Source organism: Lepidochelys olivacea, assembly GCF_965140295.1.
Source record: "Lepidochelys olivacea isolate rLepOli2 genome assembly, chromosome: 26".
Lineage (NCBI taxonomy): Eukaryota > Metazoa > Chordata > Testudines > Cheloniidae > Lepidochelys > Lepidochelys olivacea.
In genome coordinates, this window is record NC_140436.1 from 16,101,338 (window position 1) to 16,126,460 (window position 25,123).

Sequence of the window (25,123 nt, forward strand, 5' to 3'; positions counted from 1 at the left end):
AGGCTTCCAAAGTGACTGAGGGATGATGGGTTTATCTTTGGAATACTTTATTTAGTCTTTCCTGTGGTGGTTGTACTATCTGAGCACTTACACCTCCTTACCAGCTGGATATGTGAACTCAGCTGGCTCTAATATATTGTACTAGTTTATAACAGACCTTTTCTTAGTCCTACATCTCTTGTACACACAGCATGTAACATGATGGTCCAATGCTAATCACACTATCTCAGTTTTCGTACAAAGAACAAACTTTCACAGAATTTCCCCCAGGAGTTATAACTTGTGAAAACGGGTCCACAAAATGTACTCTTGTCATTTTGTTGAATAAAGTTAATGCTGATTGGGTTTTTTTTATTCCCCCATACATACAATCGCTCAAACTCTAACCCCTGAGTCATCTTATAATTCATTTAACCCACAAACTTGAAGCTAAACTTTGTGGGGAAGGTTTAAGCCAGGGTAAGTATTGGGATCTTCTGAGGCCTTTTCTAAATGGCTTTTGCACTGGGGTGTCAGGATTGTGCATCTCTCATATGCACATGCACACTATCGCCCCAATATAGTTAAAGCAGTTCATCCCCAAATGTGGAACCAGTTATACTCATAGGTTTCAGAGTAACAGCCGTGTTAGTCTGCATTCACAAAAAGAAAAGGAGTACTTGTAGCACCTTAGAGACTAACCATTTATTTGAGCATGAGCTTTCGTGAGCTACAGCTCACTTCATCGGATGCATACCGTGGAAACTGCAGCAGACTTTATATACACACAGAGATCATGAAACAATACCTCCTCCCACCCCACTGTCCTGCTGGTAATAGCTTATCTAAAGTGATCATCAAGTTGGACCATTTCCAGCACAAATCCAGGTTTTCTCACCCTCCACCCCCCCCCCCCACACACACAAATTCACTCTCCTGCTGGTAATACTCATATAGCTTATTCCCCTTCCTATATGATGATAACTATACCAGTATAAGCATCCTGATACCAGTCAAAGTGCATCTATGCTGTGCAGGTTATATACTGGTTAGTTAAAGCAGTACAATTTTCTAGTATAGTGAAGGCTTTTGTGCCAGTGAGTGATCTGAATCTCCTCTCCTTCTATGTTTCTTTGAAAAGATGATTTATCCAGCTGTGCGGAGCCTGCTAACATAGCTCTGGAGTATTGGTTTAATACTTGCTTATTCCCCAGAGGCACGATCTTCTGCAACATTGTGGGTTTCCTTAGTGATCTCCCATCAAAGTCCTGAGCTGGGTTGACCCTGAATAGCTTCACATGTAAACTAAAGCAAATCTGTGACATGGTCACAAATGCCACTGTAAAAAGTCTTGTATAAATCCTGTTGCATGTGTGTGAGCAAAAGGTGCATCTCAAGTGCAGTGATCTGGTAACGCTCCAGTGCCTCCCTGATGCTCCCAGAGCAGACTTATTTCACTTAAACTTGCTTTCAGTGACCGGGCAAAAAATGTGTGTATCTATATCTAACGCATTGAATAGAATCTGCAACAGCCAAGGGCCTTGCACTGTACTATTTAACTTCTTAAGCCTAAAAAAGGTCAAACTAGCACAATTTAAGTGCAAATCTAACCTTGAGACCACTCTGTGTAATCCTTATCTCCCCTCTCTGCTCTTATTCATGTCCCGTATCCCTTGTCATATTTCCCTGTTACACCTAATGTAGGGCTAGTTTGTGGAGTTACCATGAGCTCCCAGTGGGGGATGGTACATAGACTGGACCAAGAATTGTATTGTAACTTGAAATCCTTGCTCAAGGGAGAGGTAAGCTGTGCCATCCTATACCTAGTTCTGTTTACTCCCATCCCCCTTTCGAGCTGACTTAGTTGAGCTGGCTGGTGTGTTGCAGTGAGCAAATCAGTGCTCCCCACCTGCTCTCTACCCACAGCCAAGCCATGTGAGCAAACTGCATAGGGCAGGGAGGAGGTGTTTTTATGCACCTTACTCCTGTGCATCGGTATGTAGAGAGCTAGGGTACTTAGAAGGTCTTCAGTCTTTTTAGCTGGCTGTAGCTTCAATCTTGACACTGTTAGTAACAAACACTTGGTTCTGCATCTAGGGCCTAGTTCTGTAATCTTTACTGCTGTAAAGGTTGCAGGATTGGTCCCCTAATGTGTAGTGTGATGTAGGAGGCCTGGTGGTGCCTTGCTTGAACTGTTTGCAAGGTTACACTAATACTTTCTGGCCAGGAGGTGGAGGGATTGGCTAGTGCTAGCCGGGGAAAACTACAACTCTTCCTGTATATATTATTGTTAGTTATAGCTGGGATACATCTGTTCTGAGCCTTGATTAATAAGTTTAACTTTTCACACTGTTACATTGAAATGAAATATCAGCTTGATCCTACGTTTCCATCAATCCAGTACTGTTCACGAGTAGGGCAAGCTCCATGTGAGAGAACTGCACTGCTGTGAGATGACCATATCTGTGGACGCATCCTTGCGTATAACTGAAGTTGCCTGGCCTGTTATCACGCAGTGTATCCCTAACGCCACTTGGAACTATTGACTATGGCACAGCAAGTAACTGAATTGTAACTGAATCTTGCAAAACCATAGGGCATTTAATAAATATTTCCTTGCAATAGGATCTCTGAGTCTGCAGAAAGATGAAAGGAAAACAAAAGCCAGGTGATTCTTTTCAAGTTAATGTACAATGGCATGCAAAGAAGTAAGTCTCTGACTGCTTAGTTTGGAGCCATTGGGCCGAGAAGGCCAGCTGGCTTCCTGACTTTGAGGCGAGGACTAGAGTTCTATGTGAGTGCTCTGTATAATCTGTTAGGACTCAGCAGGGATTGGTGTGGGGGAGATGTTCTTGAAGGAAAACTTTAAATAAAAAATAAATAAAAAAATCTGGTGTTATAATATGTATGATTTTTAGAACATGAAGCTAGCCTTGAATTTTGGCTTAGTATTAAGAGCAAGATGCTGTATCATGTTTGCTCCTCCTGTCCCATGCAGTGAGTGTGCTCAGCAAATGACAGACAGCATATACCTTTGGGATCCCTAAGGCCTGGTCGAAACTTTCAAGTTTCACCCTCAACTATGTTTGGGGTGTGACTTTCTTTTTCCTCCGGATATAGCTATACCATACAAGACCTAGTGTAGACAGCTATACAAGTATAAAGATGGTTATCCCAGTATAGCTTATTCCCTCATGAAGCTTTTAAAGTCGCAGTTTAAATCTTAGCAAAGAGGGGAGAAGGTTGAATAATGCTTCTCTGTGTTCTCTGTCTTTTAAAAGATGTGCCCAACCTCTCTGGCTATTTTGTAAACCTTGTATTGTACATATCTGGCAGCTGCTCAGCACGGCCTGATATGTCTGGCCTCTTGTTTGCCTGCTGAACATAATGGGTCATATTTATGCCCCCAGCGTACACCACAGACTTCACTGCAGTTCCACTAGGGATGAATATAGACCAGCGAGTGACCTTTTTACTCAGATATGTTAGCCGCACTGTGTGTGTGAGCACTGGGATTGCCTTACCCACATGCATGAAGGTTGGAAAAAGCAATTAGGCTGCTGTGATACCCTCAGGGTGAGAGCTATGGAAATAGCTACTATAACAGTAGTGCAGGAATTTCTGCATTCTTTGGGCGAGGGAGGAAATGTGGGGTGGGGGGAGGGATTCCTTCCAGAAAAACAGTTTTTACTTTGAAATAGCATGAATTCCTGCTTGATGGCCTTTCTCCTCCCCAGACAGGAAATTGCTCCCTCTTCCTGGGAACTGTTCGCAGCAGTACTGGCTCCCAGACAGCATCTCTGCCTTTCCTCTAGAGAGGAAAGGGACCCAGGAGTACAGCCCTCCCTCTGGGACCTTGGGAGGAGGGCTAGAGGAGCTAGAAATGAATGCTGTGTGCTGTTTGCAAAAAGAAAAGGAGTACTTGTGGCACCTTAGAGACTAACCAATTTATTAGAGCATGATGAAGTGAGCTGTAGCTCACGAAAGCTTATGCTCTAATAAATTGGTTAGTCTCTAAGGTGCTACAAGTCCTCCTTTTCTTTTTGCGAATACAGACTAACACGGCTGTTACTCTGAAACCTGTGTGCTGTTTGACTGTCTCTAAAGCCAGGCCACTAAAAGTCCTCACATGATCCAGCTTCTTAAACACAACTTGCTTCAATGTTAAAGCCTCAGTTCTTTGTTCTCTGAGGATGATTTGAAAACACAAGTATGTGATCCAGTCACAATCTAGTGACTCATAGAATCATAGAATATCAGGGTTGGAAGGGACCCCAGAAGGTCATCTAGTCCAACCCCCTGCTCGAAGCAGGACCAATTCCCAGTTAAATCATCCCAGCCAGGGCTTTGTCAAGCCTGACCTTAAAAACCTCTAAGGAAGGAGATTCTACCACCTCCCTAGGTAACGCATTCCAGTGTTTCACCACCCTCTTAGTGAAAAAGTTTTTCCTAATATCCGATCTAAACCTCCCCCACTGCAACTTGAGACCATTACTCCTCGTTCTGTCATCTGCTACCATTGAGAACAGTCTAGAGCCATCCTCTTTGGAACCCCCTTTCAGGTAGTTGAAAGCAGCTATCAAATCCCCCCTCATTCTTCTCTTCTGCAGGCTAAACAATCCCAGCTCCCTCAGCCTCTCCTCATAACTCATGTGTTCTAGACCCCTAATCATTTTTGTTGCCCTTCGCTGGACTCTCTCCAATTTCTCCACATCCTTCTTGAAGTGTGGGGCCCAAAACTGGACACAGTACTCCAGATGAGGCCTCACCAATGTCGAATAGAGGGGAACGATCACGTCCCTCGATCTGCTCGCTATGCCCCTACTTATACATCCCAAAATGCCATTGGCCTTCTTGGCAACAAGGGCACACTGCTGACTCATATCCAGCTTCTCATCCACTGTCACCCCTAGGTCCATTTCCGCAGAACTGCTGCCTAGCCATTCGGTCCCTAGTCTGTAGCTGTGCATTGGGTTCTTCCGTCCTAAGTGCAGGACCCTGCACTTATCCTTATTGAACCTCATCAGATTTCTTTTGGCCCAATCCTCCAATTTGTCTAGGTCCTTCTGTATCCTATCCCTCCCCTCCAGCGTATCTACCACTCCTCCCAGTTTAGTATCATCCGCAAATTTGCTGAGAGTGCAATCCACACCATCCTCCAGATCATTTATGAAGATATTGAACAAAACCGGCCCCAGGACCAACCCTTGGGGCACTCCACTTGATACCGGCTGCCAACTAGACGTGGAGCCATTGATCACTACCCGTTGAGCCCGACAATCTAGCCAGCTTTCTACCCACCTTATAGTGCATTCATTCAGCCCATACTTCCTTAACTTGCTGACAAGAATACTGTGGGAGACCGTGTCAAAAGCTTTGCTAAAGTCAAGAAACAATACATCCACTGCTTTCCCTTCATCCACAGAACCAGTAATCTCATCATAAAAGGCGATTAGATTAGTCAGGCATGACCTTCCCTTGGTGAATCCATGCTGGCTGTTCCTGATCACTTTCCTCTCATGCAAGTGCTTCAGGATTGATTCTTTGAGGACCTGCTCCATGATTTTTCCAGGGACTGAGGTGAGGCTGACTGGCCTGTAGTTCCCAGGATCCTCCTTCTTCCCTTTTTTAAAGATTGGCGCTACATTAGCCTTTTTCCAGTCATCTGTGACTTCCCAGGTTCGCCACGAGTTTTCAAAGTTTTCATCTTTCTTCAAACCATTCTTCTTCAAACCATCTTTCTTCAAACCATTTTCCAGCATTATAACAGTTAATTCTGGGACCAAGAGAAACAGAAAATTACATGCCACCCTTTGCTCCCTCACAAAAAAAGCAGGAACAATTAGCTAAACTGTCTCTAGAGGCTAGACTGTTTCCTTCAGTAATCTTCTCTTGGGCAGCAAGTCTGAAGTATAGGTATTTGCAAGTCCTATCTGGGTCCATGTGCATCCATCCTTTTGTTCAGCAATGCTGTCAAGCAGTTATAAATGACCGCAAAGATTTTTAGCTGAAGCTGGAAGACTAGGCATAAGTTCAGTATAGACCCCAGCTGAGTGTTCCAGCTATGGGAGAGTGATGTGTAAATCTCTGGATTTGTGTGCCTGGTTTATCTGATGGGAATAGGAACTTGGGTGTCAAGGCAAAAGGGAGCTGAGATTGCCAGTAGTAAATTATGTAAAGTTTCTGGGCTAGCATCCATGCTTGAAACGTGTCTAGTTGTTTATAGTGCAAAGTACAGTACACACGTTTGGGTAAACTGAGGTGATAAATGATTCCCTTCATGGTCATACTGAAGACAGGCTTTGTTGCAATATGTTTTGCAGAATTCACAAGATCTGTCAGTGTACAAGGTCTCATCTCAAAAGTCTTTCTGGCATGACTCAAACAGACTTGTTTGGCTGACACTGCCCTTTACAATCAAATGAAGTTGTGAAGATGAAAGCTAAGGATCCCAGCTTTTCAATGTGCTGGACCTTTTAACCCTTGATCTCCTAAACGATCAGACCAAGACAGTCGATGGCCATCGAGGTCTCTAGGTGGTCATTGGTTCATAAGTCTACCAGTGCATGTTTTGCTCCGATCAGAGTAACTTTCATATCCTACCCGTTGGTCGTCTGGCTTCTCTTGAACAAGATGTGACTGACTAGCAAACACTTAATTCCCGACAGCTGTGATGATACAAGGTCTGTGTTTCTCTGTAGATCAGGTATGAGAGCGGTCAGCCATGGACAGCTGGGAATCAGATTGTTGAGGAGACCATTTGAAAGAAAAGAGAGGTCAGTAACAGTGGCCTTCACTGACTGTAGCAGAGAAAGATGCACTTCCCCTTACATGTTACACATGGGCTGTTTGAGATGGATCCAACTCTGTGTGGTTCAGTGGTTCCTAATCACCAATCTAGATTTTAATACTTTGCCTGTTTTGTGGTATCTGGGCCTGGGGAATGATACCTGGCCTAGTACTGATTGTGCCCCAGTGACTGGCACTGACTTTGTCCTGTCCTTTAGTGAGCCTCTGTATAGCGCCTGTGTGTTGCCAGTCTGCCACATTCCATGGGCACCGAAACCCACAGTGGAGTGTGAGCTCTTTCCAATCAGAGCTGTCACTCATTAGGAGAGTGTGTGGAGTTGTCTGGATGCTGCTTGGTGAGATGTTGCTGAGCAACTGGGCTAGTAAGGGACCCGCTTATAAATTTGTATTTGTGACGTGAGTTTAGTTCAAATGATCCACAACCACAAAATGGCACATTATTCTCGTTATGAGAATATTCATGTTTATATCTGTCTTGTAAATTTAATTGTATTTAGCTGTTGACTCTCCCAAGGCTATAAAATGGTACTTGTGGCTTGGTGGCCCAGTGGGGGAAGGTACAACATGGCTCCCAGCGCTCGGAGCCTGTCTACACTAGCGCTTTAAAGTGTTCAGACTTGCTGCGCTCAAGGGGGTGATTTTTTTTCACCCCCCTGAGCCAGCAAGTTAGAACACTAAAATGTAAGTGTAGACATACCCTAAGCCTCTCTCACTAAAACCAGCCAAAATCTGATCCAGTAGTTACTGAAAGGGAAAGACGACATTCTGTGTGCGCACTGTGGAAGTGTCTGTAATGACTCCCTAGTTAATGTTGTGTTGTGACTTGCTTTCCAAGCAGAACTAACATCCCTCTCTCATACCAATAGTTGAAGTTAGTTTCCAAGCTTGACACCATAACCCTGTGAAGGACAACTGAAACTTTCTATAATGCTTTGCCAAGATATTATCATATAAAGGGCTTCCTGACACTGCTGTTCTTGTCCTCTGAGCACAGACTCGGCAGTGCCTGGGTGCAGGCATCTTAGTCCCCCGATGCTGCATCCTTGACTCTGACACGTCCAGCAACAGCAGTGCTAGTGGAGCGTCTCAGCATTGGCGCCTTAAGGGCTCCACTGGCAGCAGTGTCAGGAGAGTCCTTTCTGCATGATGCAGAGAAACTGAGCCCCTGTCCATACCCAAAATCTCTTCTCCGCCACCTGCCACCACACCGCTTCCCCCGAACACTCCTGCTCACTACCACCACCCTGTCGTGTTTCCACTGGCACACTATGCAGCAGCTCTCTCGAGAGCCAAGACGGGGCGAGCAGCTGCGTAGGTGGAGTAGGGTTTTTGTAAGGGGAAACCCAGGCGAAGGGGATGCATTCGGCTGTATGGAGTCAGTGGTGTGGGGAGGGGATGATCAAGGATGTGCGGAAGAGGTATGGAGGAGCAGGGCTGTGTAGGGGGAGCACTGCCAGAAGGTGGGGCTTCAGCTGGAAGGAAAGAAGTGAAAGGGAGAGGAGCTATGTTTTTATATTCTTAATAAGGTGTTCTCAAAGGGCTCCACACTCTCTGGAGGGTGCTGGTTATTAGGAAGGCTTTTGGGGAGGTCTGTGACATTTTTGAGAGTAACTAACTCTGCCATGCTTCTAAAGCATGAAAAGCAAAAACTGAAATAACTAATTCAGGTAAAATAAAAATGTCCAGACTTCCAGATGTTTAGATGTATAATGTTCTCTTGACTTGTGGTAGCTACATCTAACTTACCCTTAATGCTCAATATTAAGGGTTCTGGTGTCGTTATGAATAAACAAGCTCTCAAACCTGGGAGTGGGCAAAGGAAGAGGTATTTGGAGGGAGTACAGTATCTCCTAGGAGCTTTGTCTGTAATTCCAGTAAAGCAAGTGTGTATCAGAATTGCTCTGGGCTGAGTTAGCCATAACAAATAAGAGCAGGAGGGAAAGAACAAGGAGTTTTGGCAATAATTGTCTTGTGTACCATCTTCCTCAGGTGCACAGATCTTCTGTTTGTCAAGGTGGGTGCTGCTCAAAAAGCTAGAGCATTCATGCAAACCAGTTCTTCCCACCAGTCTCTTGTAGTAGCAAGGTTTAGAATTGCATTTATCTTCATTCATTTGAGCAATGCTTGGAACACGGTCATGAGTACAAAGGAAGGTCAGAGGGAGGGAAACCTGATTAGAGTAATTGCATGCTGCAATTGACCTTCAGCATTTGCTGAAGTAAAAGTCAAAGTACATCGTCCTATGATAAGCCAAGATAGCATTTGGGAGGAGGATATTTAGTCATTTTCAAAAACATCTGTGCAGTATAAAGGGTTTCCAAAGGGCAGACCAAATGTAGCCCCCAGACTCCATTAATCGTCACAGTGGCGGTAAGGCTCCATGTTCTCAAATCTCCTGGTTTTATTGGCTGTGCCAAAGTTAGAAGCAACACAACAATCATCAACTTCTATAACTTCGTTTATAACCCCAACTTCAAATACATTAAATTAGCAGCCCTCAGTGAGGGCAAAGCCTGTGGTAAGTTTGAAATGTTTGGGAGTTATCCAGTGTGATAAAGTACCTGGAAAAACATATCTGAGCGTGAGTGTGTACCACAGTTTGAAAATGGCTGAATGAAATTTTGTTTAATTTACTTTACTTTCAGCCTAATGAGTAACTTGAAGGCTCAGGCACCAGGGGCTAGTGATGACCGTAACTGTGGTGGTGTCATGTGGACTATAGGTAGGGCTCTTTGTTTTCAGTTTCTATTTAATTTTTCCCAGAAATTCATCAGTGTTTATTACCGTAACAACAAAAGCAGGTGAAAATCCGTGCAAAAAGCTAGTAATTTTTCTGGGTAAATATCCGGGTTTATTTGGGTAGATGGAAAGACGGGGAAAAAAGTATTCAGTAGATTGCTTTGAATTCCGTTCGTCAGTGTGGTTTGCTGCAGAACTAAAACAGAACTCAAAACACGGTGTCACCTCTGAGTTTAAGAAGACAGTATATCTCTAATCACCAAATAAAACTTTTCATTTGAATAAACAGTTGACTGTTATGGACTAATAGTTCTGTGTCTACAAGTATGTACATACACTCAACTTCATCCTTTTCTCCTGTTTTTGTGTTTTAAAACTTTTGACTATTTCCTTGTTCTGAAACATTGTGATACAGATTTTCATTTTCTTCCTATTTTAGTGTGTCAGATCTTTAAATCGTTATCTGCTAACCGCTGGAAATGTGTATGTGGTGGGCATGAGATTCATCAGTACGTTTAGATGCACACGCACTTCAGAATTTGCCTGCGTGCCTGTTTGTGTATCTTCTAGACTAACAAATAGCCTTACTTCAACAGACAGCTTTGCATATACCCACAGACTAAAGTATTTTCATAATAAAGCAAGTTATTTTTTATATATTTGAATGATACAAAAGTAGGGTGAAAATCAGAAAAAAATGAATAATTTTGTAAAACCTGGGAATTTTTCAATAAAAACCCGTTTAAACTGAGAATGAAGGGGCTTAGCTATAAGTAAAGCTACGATTTTTGTCACAGAGATCACAGAAGTCACAGAATCCGTGACTTCCAAAGACCTCTGTGACTTCAGCCAGCGGTGGTTGGGAGCTGCAGGGTCCCACCGCCACCCACAGCGACTGGGAGCTGTGGGGTACCCTGGCTGCCCCCAGTGGAGCCCCGAAGCTACAAGCTGCTGTGGGGGACCCTGGACCTCAGCCCCCACAGGTGGTGGGGGGCCCTGGAGATCTGAGCTGGCCCTCACTGCTGCTTAACAGCTCCCCATTTTGTCATGAATTTTTTTTAGTAAAAGTCAGGGACAGGTCACAGGCTTCTGTGAATTTTTCTTTATTGTCCCTGACTTTTACTAAAAAATATCCTTGACAGAAATCTTAGCCGTAGTTATAAGTGACCATTGGTGAACTTGTCAAGTGAAGAGTGTGTTGGAAGAGAATCAGCCAGCATGTTTCAGGATGCATACTGACCCCACACAGGATAGCCTAGCTCTTCTCTCCTCCCCGACCCCAAAAGAATGTAACACTGTGTGTTTAGTTGAGTTGCATTGGTTTCCCCTACTTTTGAATCATCAGGTGCTAGAAACTGGATGAGATGGGCTGTTGGTTTGGAAGAAACAGGATGGCACTATTGCTGAAATGGGTACATTGTTAGTACTTCTGGTTGTATTCAGCTGTAGCCCATCAAAGAGATATTTGTGCCTTATAAGTTTTGATGGTGAATATAACTCCTTGTTGCAGGATTTAATACCCTTTCTAAAAGACTGTTTTGGTGCTGAAAGACCTGTATGAGATGGAGAGAGATCCTTATAGTTGAACAAAAAGATTCCTCATGCGGAAGAACCGAGATTCAGTGTGATCTCTGAGGGCTTTTCATAGAATCCTAGAATATCAGGGTTGGAAGGGACCTCAGGAGGTCACCTAGTCCGACCCCCTGCTCAAAGCAGGACCTTCGGGAGGGAGGGACAGCTCAGTGTTTTGAGCATTGGCCTGCTAAACCCAGGGTTGTGAGTTCCCTCCTTGAGAGGGCTATTTAGGGATCTGGGGCAAAAATTGGGGATTGGCCCTGCTTTGAGCAGGGGGTTGGACTAGATGACCTCCTGAGGTCCCTTCCAACCCTGATATTCTAGGATTCTATGATTCAATCCCCAATTTTTGCCCCAGATCCCTAAGTGGCCTCCTCAAGGATTGAACTCACAACCCTGGGTTTAGCAGGCCAATGCTCAAACCACTGAGCTATTTGTTGACCTCCCCTACTTGTTTCATTTTATTTCTCATACTGCTAGCATTTGTTTGAACACAGTAATTTGTGGTGGTCTGTCACTGAACAGCTGTTGCTTAGTTAGGCGAGGAAAAGAACAGGTGGAGCACTGCTGGGCTCTTGGTCCTGCATATGATACATGGAGAGCAAAAATTACTTTCTGCATTTTGTTTGAGGAAGAAACTACTGCTTTTGTGTGTTGTAACCCTTGTTTTGTGTAGTGGATGAAGCAATGGACTGAGACTTGGAGTTCTGTTCCCTGCTGGGTGACCTTGGGCAAGTCGTGAACTCTGTCCATCAGTTCCCCCCCTGTAAAATAGGGATAATGTTGCTGACCTTCCCTGAGGTGCTTTAAGATCTATGATGAAAAAGCAATATCTAAGAGCTAATAATGTTAGAGTGCCAGATTGGGGTGGTGGAGGGTGTTTAAGTTGCTCATATCTGCCTATGTGGTGGTTCTCCTAATCTCTGAGCCCCTGAATGGGAAGATCAATTTGACATCCCATGTCTGAGACCCAGCAATTGGGAACACCGCCTTAAACCTGACAAAAGCCAAAGCCTCCCGAGTCTTCATCCTGCTCTGAGTCCCACATTTAAATCTGTCTTGAGAAATCTGGCAGCTGCACAGGATACTGTCAGCTGAGGAGAAAATCTCTCTGGTGCAGTCTCCCCATTTCTCAGTTCCCTTCCCAGACCTTTCTTTGGTCTCGAAATTCAGGCTTTTCGAATCTGTAGGAAAGCAAAGCACAGAGACAAACTCCCTCCCATCAAAAGCAGCATTAATTATCTCTTCAGATTCCATCATTATAATGTCTGAGCCATTGTGATGTTTATCACAATATCCAGCAGTATAGTGAGTTTGTGTGTGTGGTTTTTGAGAAGGGGGGTGAGGGGGTGAGAGAACCTGGATTTGTGCAGGAAATGGCCCAACTTGATTATCATGCACATTGTGTAAAGAGTTGTCACTTTGGATGGGCTATCACCAGCAGGAGAGTGAATTTGTGTGGGGGGGTGGAGGGTGAGAAAACCTGGATTTGTGCTGGAAATGGCCCAACCTGATGATCACTTTAGATAAGCTATTACCAGCAGAACAGTGGGGTGGGAGGAGGTATTGTTTCATATTCTCTGTGTGTATATAAAGTCTGCTGCAGTTTCCACGGTATGCATCCGATGAAGTGAGCTGTAGCTCACGAAAGCTCATGCTCAAATAAATTGGTTAGTCTCTAAGGTGCCACAAGTCCTCCTTTTCTTTTTGCGAATACAGACTAACACGGCTGTTACTCTGAAACCTAAAAGAATCCTGCAGCTTTCCACAGCACTGCTGTGATGAAGACAAGTATTGACTAAATGTGTTGCTTTGTTTCAGAATCCCTGTACCTAGCACTGCTTTGACAAGTAGCTGTCAGGCCAGAGTGAGGCTTATCAGGACAGGTATGGAGAACAGACATGGGTATTAGACTGCTAGAGTTCATCAGATTTTTATAGCACCATGACTTTTAAATCCAAAGAAAAGAAATGGGTAGGGTATATGTTTCTGCTCAGTCATAGAATCATAGAATATCAGGGTTGGAAGGGACCTCAGGAGGTCATCTAGTCCAACCCCCTGCTCAAAGCAAGATCAATCCCCAACTAAAGCATCCCAGCCAGGGCTTTGTCAAGCCTGACCTTAAACTTCTAAGGAAGGAGATTCCACCACCTCCCTACCTAACGCATTCCAGTCAGCATTTCAGACCCAGACTAGTGTGTGGCTAATTTGGTATTGTTCCACATTAGTTACTGGAAGTGTCAGAATGGGCACTGTGGCACAAAGGGTCCCTCAGAAAAGCCTTGATTTAAGAATCTTCCTCTGTCTCATAGCCCTACCTTCTTTTGACCGTGGGTCCCTTTTTTATGTCATGGTTAGTCTGATGCCTGATTAACATGATTAAAATACAGAGAGCTCTTTGGCGCCAGGACCAATAAGTGAATTTTTAAAAACCACGGCTTATTTTCCTGCATTATGACCTCTTTCTAAATGTGTCACCTTGTGGAGCCATGTGAATGGTAGTCTGTAAATCAGAACGGCTGGAAATAGCTTCCCATTACCATGTGATCAGAGCAGAGCTCTTGCAGTGCTGGCAGAACACCAGTCCCTGGAAAACACCTGCTAGCAGAGAAAAGACTATTTTGCTTTCTGCAGAGCTTGGATGTATGTGTGTTCTGGCTTTCAGTAGTACTTGCTATTTCCTGACACCTGTAAACTCAGTTTTTTCTGACACTTGAACAGAAAAGGCACTGAAATGGATCTGAAAGCCATCCTAGTATTAGCCAAAATTATGTTCAGTGCTTTAAGTGCTGCTGTGGATACGATGTAGTCCTATAAAAGTTACTGCATGTTGTAGCAAGGTCTGCGTGGTAGCATTCACATCTCCTTTTGGAACCTGACCTTTAGCGTTGCCCTCCTCTCTTTCTCTCTCTCTCCTTTCATTTGAGGATTAATTTCAAAGCTCTTCAAAAACTTCTCACAAAGACCCCATCTGCGGGTAGATACTATATATGTTTCAGAGGTGAAGAGAGTAAATCACAGAGAAGGGAAGTGACTAGCCCGTGGTAACACAGCATGTCAGTGTAGTGTCAGCAAAGGGGCCCAGAACTCATGACCCCCACACTGTAGCCATGAGACTGTATTTTCTAAGAATAGCAAGAGCTAACATTACGGAACTATTTCTTAGTTCTTCCCTTTTATCTTAGAGGAGTTTCTTCCTCAGATAGCTGATCCCATTCACCACTAAGTCTGCAGGTAGACCGTTTATAAACTTCCCGCCGTTGTTAATACTGGTTCATAGACTTCAAGGCCAGAAGAGACCATTATGCACATGTAGTCTGTTCAGTTTAGCGCTCCCAGTGTTGCTAACACCAGTTAACATGGACAGGCCACCAGTTGCTGCACATGGTTTGTTAACAGTGTGTCATGGCTAATCAATATGAGGCTCAAAATGCTGGGAGAAGCCTGTCTACACTGCAGAAAAGTGGGCTGTGTTTGTTCTGAATAAGCCATATACAACTTGGGACAGTTGGAAGGTAGAAATTTGAGTTTGTCGTGTAAACGAACAAAGGGCCATCCATTAAGACCAGCTTTTGGTCACTCCTCTGTAAAATACAGATATGCTTGCAATAACTTTGATACAGTCACCCTCAGCCATTAGTTTGGTTTTCTTTCTAGCATAGGGTGTGAGGGCGAGTATTTAAATTAATGCATGAATGCTGGCTGCCTTTAAAAGTAACAAAACCATTTGAACAGAAACTTAACAGTCTGAGTGGGGCAAAGAGCGACACTAGAAAATGGGACCTCCTCTGGCTTCTAGGTGACTGGTTCAAAGCACACTAGTGACCAAAGCCCTCATGAATGGGTGGCTCTTTGTTGGCTGTTGTAAAACAAGTTGCCCTTCCTACCATGCAACTGTCCCAAATTGCATTTGGCCTTATATCTAGGTACCTGTGTGGCCTACTTCCCTGCAGTATCTGAGTGCATCATTAGCAACCTGCAAAGAGAGAACTAGGATTAGATGTGTCATGCAGGCCCACCTATCCCTTCACTCTTAGGGTATGTCGACACTACGAAATTAGGTCGAATTTATAAAAGTCAAGTTATTAGCGGTTTTATACAGTCAGGTCATTCCCTTCTTTAAGTTTTGTCTAATGAAGATTCAGTCCTGCCTGGAATAGTGGCAGAGGGATAGCATTGGCCTGCTAAACCCAGGGTTGTGAGTTCAATCCTTGAGGGGGCCATTCTGCCTCAGGCTGCTCTCCCAGCCAGCAGCACCACGAGCACCCAGGAGACGATGACAGCTAGCAGTCGTACTGCACTGTCTGCTGCCAGCCTACCCCTTGCTCCCCCCCTCCCTCCCTCCATGAAAGCAATGGCCAACAATCGTTTCGTGCCTTTTTCCGTGCAGGCGCCATATTGCTGTCAGCATCGTCATCCACCCACCGCTTCCGCTGCCACTCTGCTCTCCTGCAGACGCCATACCACGGCAAACATGGAGCCCACTCGGATCACCGAAGCAGCTGTGACCGTTCTAAACACCATGCGCATTATCCAGCAGTATATCCAGAACCAGAACCTGCAAAAGCAGGCGAGCATGTGACAGCAGCGTGGTGAGGAGTGTGGTGAGGAAATGGACACAGACTTCTCTCAAAGTACAGGCCCTGGCAATTTGGCCATCCTGGTGGCAGTGGGGCAGGCTCATGCTGTGGAAGCCGATTCTGAGCCTAGGAAACAAGCACAGACTGGTGGGACCGCATAGTATTGCAGGTCTGGGATGATTCCCAATGACTGCAAAACTTTCGCATGCGTAAGGGCACTTCCATGGAACTTTGTGACTTGCTTTCCACTGCCCTGAAGCGCAAGAATACCAAGATGAGAGCAGCCTTCACAGTTCACAAGCAAGTGGTGATAGCCCTCTGGAAGCATGCAATGCCAGACAGCTACCGGTCAGTCGGGAATCAATTTGGAGTGGGCAAATCTACTGTGGGAGCTGGTGTGACGCAAGTAGCCAACGCGATCCCTGAGCTGCTGCTAACAAGGGTAGTGACTCTGGGAAATGTGCAGGTCATAGTGGATGGCTTTGCTGTAATGGGATTCCCTAACTGTGGTGGGGCGATGGACAGAACGCATATCCCTATCTTGGGACCGGACCACCAAGGCAGCCAATACATAAAACGAAAGGGGTACTTTTTCAATGGTGCTGCAAGCGCTGGTGGAGCACAAGGGATGTTTCACCAACATCAACGTGGGAAAGCCGGGAAAGGTACATGACACTCGCACTTTTCTGGTCTTTGGGAACGGCTGCAGCAAGGGACTTACTTTCCAGAACAGAAAATAACTGTTGGGGATGTTGAAATGCCTATAGTTATCCTTGGGGACCCAGCCTACGCCTTAATGTGATGGCTCATGAAGCCATACACAGGCACCCTGGACAGTAGTCAGGAGCTGTTCAACTATCATAGAATCATAGAATATCAGGGTTGGAAGGGACCTCAGGAGGTCATCTAGTCCAACCCCCTGCTCAAAGCAGGACCGATCCCCAATTAAATCATCCCAGCCAGGGCTTTGTCAAGCCTGACCTTAAAAACTTCTAAGGAAGGAGATTCCACCACCTCCCTAGGCAACGCATTCCAGTGTTTCACCACCCTCCTAGTGAAAAAGTTTTTCCTAATATCCAACCTAAATCTCCCCCACTGCAACTTGAGACCATTACTCCTTGTTCTGTCATCTACTACCACTGAGAACAGTCTAGATCCATCCTCTTTGGAACCCCCTTTCAGATAGTTGAAAGCAGCTATTAAATCCCCCCTCATTCTTCTCTTCCGTAGACTAAACATCCCCAGTTCCCTCAGCCTCTCCTCATAAGTAATGTGTTCCAGTCCCCTAATCATTTTTGTTGCCCTCTGCTGGACTCTTTCCAATTTTTCCACATCCTTCTTATAGTGTGGGGCCCAAAACTGGACACATTACTCCAGATGAGGCCTCACCAATGTTGAATAGAGGGGAACGATCACGTCCCTCCATCTGCTGGCAATGCCCCTACTTATAGATCCCAAAATGCCATTGGCCTTCTTGGCAACAAGGGCACACTGTTGACTCATATATCCAGCTTCTTGTCCACTATAACCCCTAGGTCCTTTTCTGCAGAACTGCTGCCGAGCTATTCGGTCCCTAGTCTGTAGCGGAGCATTGGATTCTTCCATCCTAAGTGCAGGACTCTGCACTTGTCCTTGTTGAACCTCATCAGATTTCTTTTGGCCCAATCCTCCAATTTGTCTAGGTCCCTCTGTATTCTATCCCTACCCACCAGCGTATCTACCACTCCTCTCAGTTTAGTGTCAGCTATAGGCTGAGCAAATGCAGAATGGTGGTAGAATGTGCATTTGGACATTTAAAAGTGCGCTGGTGCAGTTTACTGACTCAGCTAGACCTCAGCGAAACCCATATTCCCATCGTTATTACTGCTTGCTGTGTGCTCCACAATATCTGTGAGAGTAAGGGGGAGACGTTTATGGCGGGGTGGGAGGTTGAGGCAAATCACCTGGTCGCTGATTACGCACAGCCAGACACCAGGGCTGTTAGAAGAGCACAGGAGGGCGTGCTGCGCATCAGAGAAGCTTTGAAAGCCAGTTTTATGACTTGCCAGGCTATGGTGTGACAATTGTGTTCGTTTCTCCTTGATGAAAACCGACCCCCTTGGTTCCCTCTGCTTCCCTGTAAGCCAACCGCCCTCCCCTCCCCACTTTGATTACAGCTTGCAGAGGCAATAAAGTCATTGTTTCAAATTCATGCATTTTTTATTAATTCATCACACAAATGGGGGATAACTGCCAAGGTAGCCTGGGTGGGGTGGGGTGGTACTTGATCCAGGGTGAGAAACAGTTCCTGGCTGTTGGGGAGAAAACAGTTTCTCCGCTCGCTTGCTTGCTGTGCTTCAAGCTCCTCCTCCTCATCTTCCTTTTCCCCAAAATCCACATCCCTTTTGCATGAGAGTCCATTGATGGAGTCCACGCACAGGGCTGGGGTAGTTGTAGGGGCACTCCCTAGAATGGCATGCAACTCATCATAGAAGCGGCATGTCTGGGGCTCTGACCCGGAGTGGCTGTTTGTCTCTCTGGTTCTTGGTAGATTGCCTGAGCTCCTTAAGTTTCACACGGCACTGCTGTGGGTCCCTATTATAGCCTCTGTCCTTCATGCCCTTGGAGATTTTTTCAAATATTTTTGCATTTTGTCTTTTCGAATGGAGTTCTGATAGCACGGATTCATCTCCCCATACAGCGATCAGATCCAGTACCTCCTGTTCGGTCCATGCTGGAGCTCTTTTGCGATTCTGGGACTGCATGGTCACCTGTGCTGAAGAGCTCTGCATGGTCACCTGTGCTGATCAGCTCACCACGCTCGCCAAACAGGAAATGAAATTCAAAAGTTGGCGGGACTTTTCCTTGTCTACCTGGCCAGTGCATCTGAGTTGAGAGTGCTGTCCAGAGCAGTCACAATGGAGCACTCTGGGTTAGCTCCCAGAGTCCAATACCGTTGAATTGTGTCCACACTATCCCAAATTGGCCCCAGCAAGGTCAATTTCAGCACTAATCCACTCGTCGGGGAGGAGTACAGAAACCGATTTTAAGAGCCCTTAAAGTAGGAAAAAATGGCTTCGTAGTGTGGACGGGTGCAGGGTTAAACTGATCTAATGCTGCTAAATCCTACCTAAACTCATAGTGTAGACCAGGGCTTAGAGGTACCCCACCATGTCAAGATCGAGATACCTTCGCAGAGCAGCTTGTGTGAGGCAGTTTGAATGACTGCTGCTTGCAGGGCATCTGCATAGGGCTGGGAGCTGTGAACTCCAGAGTTGTTCTCCCATTCCTGCCTCTGAAATACTGTTTGTGGCCTTGGTCAGGTGGTCTGAGGATCTGCTTTCTTGAGGTGGTCTGCGCCCCAAAAAATCAGACTGTTACCCTCAGGACTCCGTTTCCTCATTTGTAAAATGGGGGCAGTGCTTATCTGCCTTCTTCACTGGAGCAGGATTGAGGATCAATGAGCTAATGTGTGTGCTCAGAGCTGTCTGCAGTGGTGGTGTAGCTGTGTCAATTCCAGGATACTAGAGAGACAAAGTGGGAGAAGTAAAATCTTTTATTGGAGCAACTTCTGTTGGTGAAAGAGACAAGCTTTTGAGCTACAGAGCTCTTTTGCAGAAGAGCTTTGTGTAACTCAAATGCACAATGTGTAACTCAAATGGACAGTGGGGTGGGAGGAGGTATTGTTTCATATTCTCTGTGTATATATAAAGCCTGCTGCAGTTTCCACGATATGCATCTGAGGAAGTGAGCTGTAGCTCACGAAAGCTTATGCTCTAATAAATTGGTTAGTCTCTAAGGTGCCACAAGTCCTCCTTTTCTTTTTGCAAATACAGACTAACACGGCTGTTACTCTGAAACCTGTCAAATGCTTGTCTCTTTCACGAACAGAAGTTGCTCCAATAAAAGATTTTTTACCTCACTAACTTTATGGTTAGTACGGTCACTCCACCACACTCCCACATCCACAGCCTTTAGGGGGGCAGGGAAGCTGAAGTGTGGGGGGGACTTAAAATTCCTCCCTCCCACCAGGTTTTGAACCTTAAATCCGTAAAGAATGGGTTAAATGTAGTAAATTTCATTCCAATCTCCGCCTCTTTCCATGCTGCTCCATGTGCATGGAAATATTATCCTGAGTGCTTTGGCTCTACCATTCATTCCTCCTATACATCTGCTACTTCCATGTTACTCACAAGTGAATTGTCCCATTGAAAATATATATATGTGCATATAGTTTATAAGTTTATACCAGAGGGTAGTAACCATATAACCTTATTACTGTAACCCTTCTCTTTTCTCATGCTAATTCTGTCTGGTGTGTTGTATGGTCTCTCAGTTTGTCACAGATCTTAAGTACTCTTGGGGCAGGGACCCTGTCAATGCCATCTCTTGCCCTCTCTACTTTCTGTGAATTGTACACAACATTATCTTAAATATGTTGTGGAGGGGGGATTTGTCCCAGTCATGCAATGTGTGCCATTCATGTGGAGCTGTGTTGGAAAAATCTATTAATTCATTAATTGCTCAGTGTTAGCAAGTCTACATTGTTAATATTTAAAATCTTAAATTGTGTGCTTGGCCTGTAGGGTGGTGCATGGTCATGAGGCAGCTGTGTGTCTTCTTCCCCCAACCCCTTAAAATTCATCACTGTTGGCTGCCAAGAAGGTAGCACTAGTGTAGACTAGTCTCTAGAGTAAAGAGGTTCTGTTATCTCTGTGTCTGGCTCTGGTGTGACTGCCGCTGGTGTCCAGTTCTGCTGTCGAGATTCAAGAAGGATGTTGATCAATTGGAGAGGGTTTGAAGAAGAGCCATGAGAATGATTAAAGGATTGGAAATCCCGCTTTAGACTGAAAGGGTCAAAGAACTCAATCTCCTTAATTTAACAAAGAGAAGGGAGGGATAGCTCAGTGTTTTGAGTATTGGCCTGCTAAACCCAGGGTTGTGAGTTCAATCCTTGAAGGGGCCGTTTAGGGATCTGGGGCAAAAATTGGGGATTGGTCCTGCTTTGAGCAGGGGGTTGGACTAGATGACCTCCTGAGGTCTCTTCCAACCCTGATATTCTATGATTCTAAGGTTAAGAGGTGACTTAAGCGGTCTGGAAGTACTTACGTGGGGAACAGAAATTTGATAACAGAGGTGTGATGGGTTGGACGCCCTCGGAGGTCACCTGGTGTGCTGAGCTGACTATTCCACCAGCCTGGGCCCCCTTTTACCTTGTCGTGCTGGGCTAGGCTCCCCAACATCTTCCAGCCAAGCACACAGGCAGGGCCACGCCACGCTGCACAGAGAGACAGAGGTCCACTCTGAGAAGGCTAAGCTTAAGGGGTTTGCCACAGCACCCAGATGTCCACCCCCACTTGGAGTACAAACCCAAAATTATATGAAATTTGCCTCTCCTCTCAATGTGGAGAAGGATATGCACAACTTCCCCTGCCCCCCCCCCCCGCGTTAAAAATCACATAAATTGGGTTATATTGTAAACCAGAAATAAATTTATTAACTATAATGGTTACATGTAAGTTCTCACCCTTATGTGATTCTAGTCGTCATCTTCACAGACCAGACGCCCTTCCAGACTGGGTTCGGTTCTTTCACCCCCAGTTAGTCTTTGTTGTTTCTTGCAGTCATCTTGGGTGGGGTAGCAGGGGAGAACTCACAACTTGAATTACCTCACTCCCCACGTCCTTTATTTCCTAGTGTGACATTCTTCTTCTCTCCCCTCCCACCCCCAGCTTCTGGTGGAAAAGTACAGAATTCGAGATGGGTTTCAGTATCAGGTGACGTGGTCACATGCCTCTGTAGGGTCCTGTAGCCATTCTTCACAGGCTGACCCACATGTTCGCAGGAAGACTAAGGTCTTTTACAGTCCATTGTCTCTTGCTGATGGGCCATCACAGGCTTTTTCATTGTTGTACTTGAAGTGTTAGCAGGGGGTGTCACCCAAAGTAACACAGTTGAAATATAGATACGTAGTCAGTATTCCTAATTTCAGATACAGACATGATACATGCATACAAATAGGATAATCATATTCAGTAAATCATAACCTGTCCAGCGATACCTTACAAGGCCCTTCTTGCTTAAAGTACATCTTGGTTATGTCATACTCCTATCACAAGCATATTTTCATAAAGAATATGGAGTATAATGTCACGAGGGCTCTTCAGTGTGGCAGGGAAAAAGTATAACAGGATCCAATGGCTGAAAGTTGAAGCTAGACAAATTCTAACTGGAAATAAGGCACAAATTTTTAACAATAAGGGTAATTGATTGTTGGAACAACTTACCAACACTTGTAGTGGATTCTGCGTTAACAGAAAATTTGTAAATCAAGATTGGATGTCTTTCTAAAAGATATTCTCTAGTTCATGCGCAGCAATTGGACTTGCAGATGGATTTAATTCAGGGCAGTCATATGGCTTGTTTTATGCAGGGGATCAGACTACGCTACCACAGTGGTGCCTTCTGGCCATCAAATCTGACTCTCCAGCTGCTGTCAGTGTGTTTAGCTGTGTGAAACGGCAACTGTGAATAAGTGGGAGATCTTAGGCTACTGGGAGCCTGTCTACACTTGAAATGCTACAGTGGCGCAGCTGCACTGCTATAGTTCTTCAGTGTAGACACTACCCATGCCGACAGGAGGGGGTTCTCCTGTTGGTGTAGTTAAGGAACCCCTGCCCTCTCCCCTGACACCTTCCCCCCCCCCCCCCGCAAGAGGGAGTAGCTAAGTTGATAGAACAGTTTTTCCAGAAACCTAGTCCTGTCTACACCAGAGGTTAGGTTGGCTTAAGTAATCGTTAAGAGGTGTGTGGATTTTTCACACCCCTGAGTGGTGTAGCTGGGTTGACCTAACTTTTGAGTGTAGATCAGTCCTAATGCTAGTGTAGACAAGGTCTGGGGTAGAGTTTAATGCTTTTGAATTTTTGTGCAATGGATTTATCACTCTTTTTCCTTTTGTCTCCTTAGTCATGGGACATATTCTTTCGCAATGCCAATGCTGGAGCTGCTCCAGGTACTGCTTACCAAAGCCCCCCTCCACTGAGCACCAGCCTGTCTGCACTGACGCAAGCACAGTCCCTGGTTCAAGCACAGCCAAATGTAGATAAACTAGTGGACGACCATCTTGCAGTGCAATCTCTTATCAGGGCATATCAGGTAAGAACACTTTTTTGTGTGGTGGTAGTGAATGGATACCAGTCTTCAGTTCAGGATTTGCTCCTTTTTAAAGACATGGGGCCTGATTCTTGACTGCCTGCAGCTTGTATAGCCATTGCCACTTGCCTTGCACTGGTGTCAATGCCTCCTAGACAAAGTGCAGCGTAATGGAGAATCAGCCCTGTTACTATTCAAGTTGTTGCCTGAAATCACATGCAGAATTTTGGTGACTGGGTCAGCAAACTGCGTGCTGTGCCACTTTTCTGAACTCCTGGTGGAGCTAAACCTGTTACTCTTGGGTGCTGGAAAAGGCTTCCATGTTCTGGCTGTTTTATGTTGCATTTACATGGTAAGTATATCTTAAGAATGTTTTCTTGCTGTTCTGTGTGTAAAATCTACCTAATTTTAACTGCAAGCCACTGATCTGTTGGCGAGGACGCATTAGCTGACGCTTCCTAGATAATAGGAGAGCCAAAACCATTGTTTTTACCCAAACAAATTGATTATCGCAGCTAAGCTAGTTATTCACCCCATCCCGGCAACTGCAAAACAAGAGACATACCTTTGCCCACCCCTACCTGTTTGGTTGATGATTAGTTTCTAGAATTAACTTCTTAACAATAATGCATCTCCCACTTCATTCCTAGCTTAAAACGTGCTGCTGTACAACAACTCTGTCTCCAGTGTTCCCAACATACTTCCAGGATTAATCCCTGATACCCTAAAATAAAAATGCAGGATACATTTCTCATCTGCAGTTAGGAAGAGGCCATGCTGTCGCTGACTACTTAAATATGTTTAAATATGCTGGCTGAAACATTCGGATCAATACAAAGCTTGATGCCAAAAATCAACCTGTCAAGGGGAGCAGGCATCCTGTCTTGGAGAGAACATCTATAAACTATGGAATCTGTACTGCTTCTGATTTCCTTGCAGAGGCTGGTTTTTCTCAAGATGCTCTTCAATTTACTTTGTTTTTGGTTTGTAGTGGTTTCCCATGCTGCTGCTGAGGGTGGTTCATATATTTTTTTAATTGCTCTCCACTTTGTCAGGCCTGTGATCTTTATTGTGCACAAGTCTCTCGCAATTTATACGCTTCAAAAAGAAAGTAATCTCATCTGATCATCCCTTCAACTCCACACACATTGTACCATCCCCTTTATTAGCAGCCCCATAGCAGGTTTGCAAAACTGCTAATTACCATTCAGGACTCTTTATTCTTAACTCTTGTCTCACCATCTCCCAGCTGCTGTCTGGCACTGCCGCTAAGGAAGAGCTCCCATGAGAAATTGGGATCACTCCAGGCATTGTAGGGGCCTGATCGCATTTGGAACTGTTGCCTAGGAAACTGGGTCAAGCCTATGCTTTCATAAAGGCTAGGTTTGTTTTCCCAGCCCCTGAATGCAAACCTTGTTACCTGAACTGTGTCGCCACTGGGAGAGCTGAAATGAGCTCAGTTAATACAGCTGTTCCAGCAGGATCGCTGTTGAGAGACATTGTGGCACCTCTATTCCTCCTGCTGCAGAGCTGAGTCTCTTCTCTGCAGGACTCTAGGCTTTGCATGCTCATGCAACAAGTGGTCAAGTTTGCAGTACTTAGCTCATACCCTGCTTGGTAATGCATAGGCACTGGTTCTAGGCCAAAAGTCGGGCCATCGCTCAAGGTAAAGTTGAAATCTGCTGTAGATGGTCTTGGATCTCGTCCCTGATTGTGTGGCAGAATCATCCACTTCACTCTACTTCCCTCAGTCCCAATGCTAATTTATGTTAGCAGCTAAACCCAATGTCTGCCCATTCTTGGTTTGTAGAATAAGCAGGCAAACCAAAGAGAAAGATACTTGGATTTTAGTTGTGTATACATAGTCCAGCCTGAGGTTATTGTGGGTTTTGTTTTTTAAATCCGGTTACTGGTAAATATCAAATTCCCATTTCCTCCTTTTTTTCTCCCTGCCTTTGAAATGGCAGAATAAGAGTGTCCACACAGTGAGTTATACTGGTATAACTATTCTAGTAAAGTAGTGCCTGGATATCTCTCCCATGTAGAGAAGCCCATAAAGAAAGGGCTACAGAGCCTGGCAGATAAAGCAGATGTTTGTGACATATGGCCTCTTTAAAAGTACCAGGCAATTACCATCTTAAAAACTGGATTGAATGCGAATATCTCCAGATTAATCATAGGGGAACAGTGACCCTACTCTGCTGAGTTTCGTAATGGCAGCAATGGTGGTTTACTTTCTAATCATACCAGTAGTTATGTGTCTGATTAATTTTTGTAATGGCTGGTAGAGACTTGTTTTCCTGCCTCAA

The 25,123-nt window shown here is 45.0% G+C and overlaps 1 protein-coding gene across 9 annotated transcripts in view; it reads left to right on the forward strand.

Annotated features, from left to right (window-relative positions):
- The window catches only part of OGDH (oxoglutarate dehydrogenase), a 135,118-nt gene that overhangs the window by 24,417 nt on the left and 85,578 nt on the right, over positions 1 to 25,123 (forward strand). For all 9 annotated transcript variants that reach the window (XM_084615256.1, XM_084615254.1, XM_084615258.1 and 6 more), the window contains exon 3: positions 22,629 to 22,817. In XM_084615256.1, coding sequence (XP_084471382.1) covers positions 22,629 to 22,817 — 189 coding nt within the window. The remainder of the gene's footprint in view (positions 1 to 22,628; positions 22,818 to 25,123) is intronic.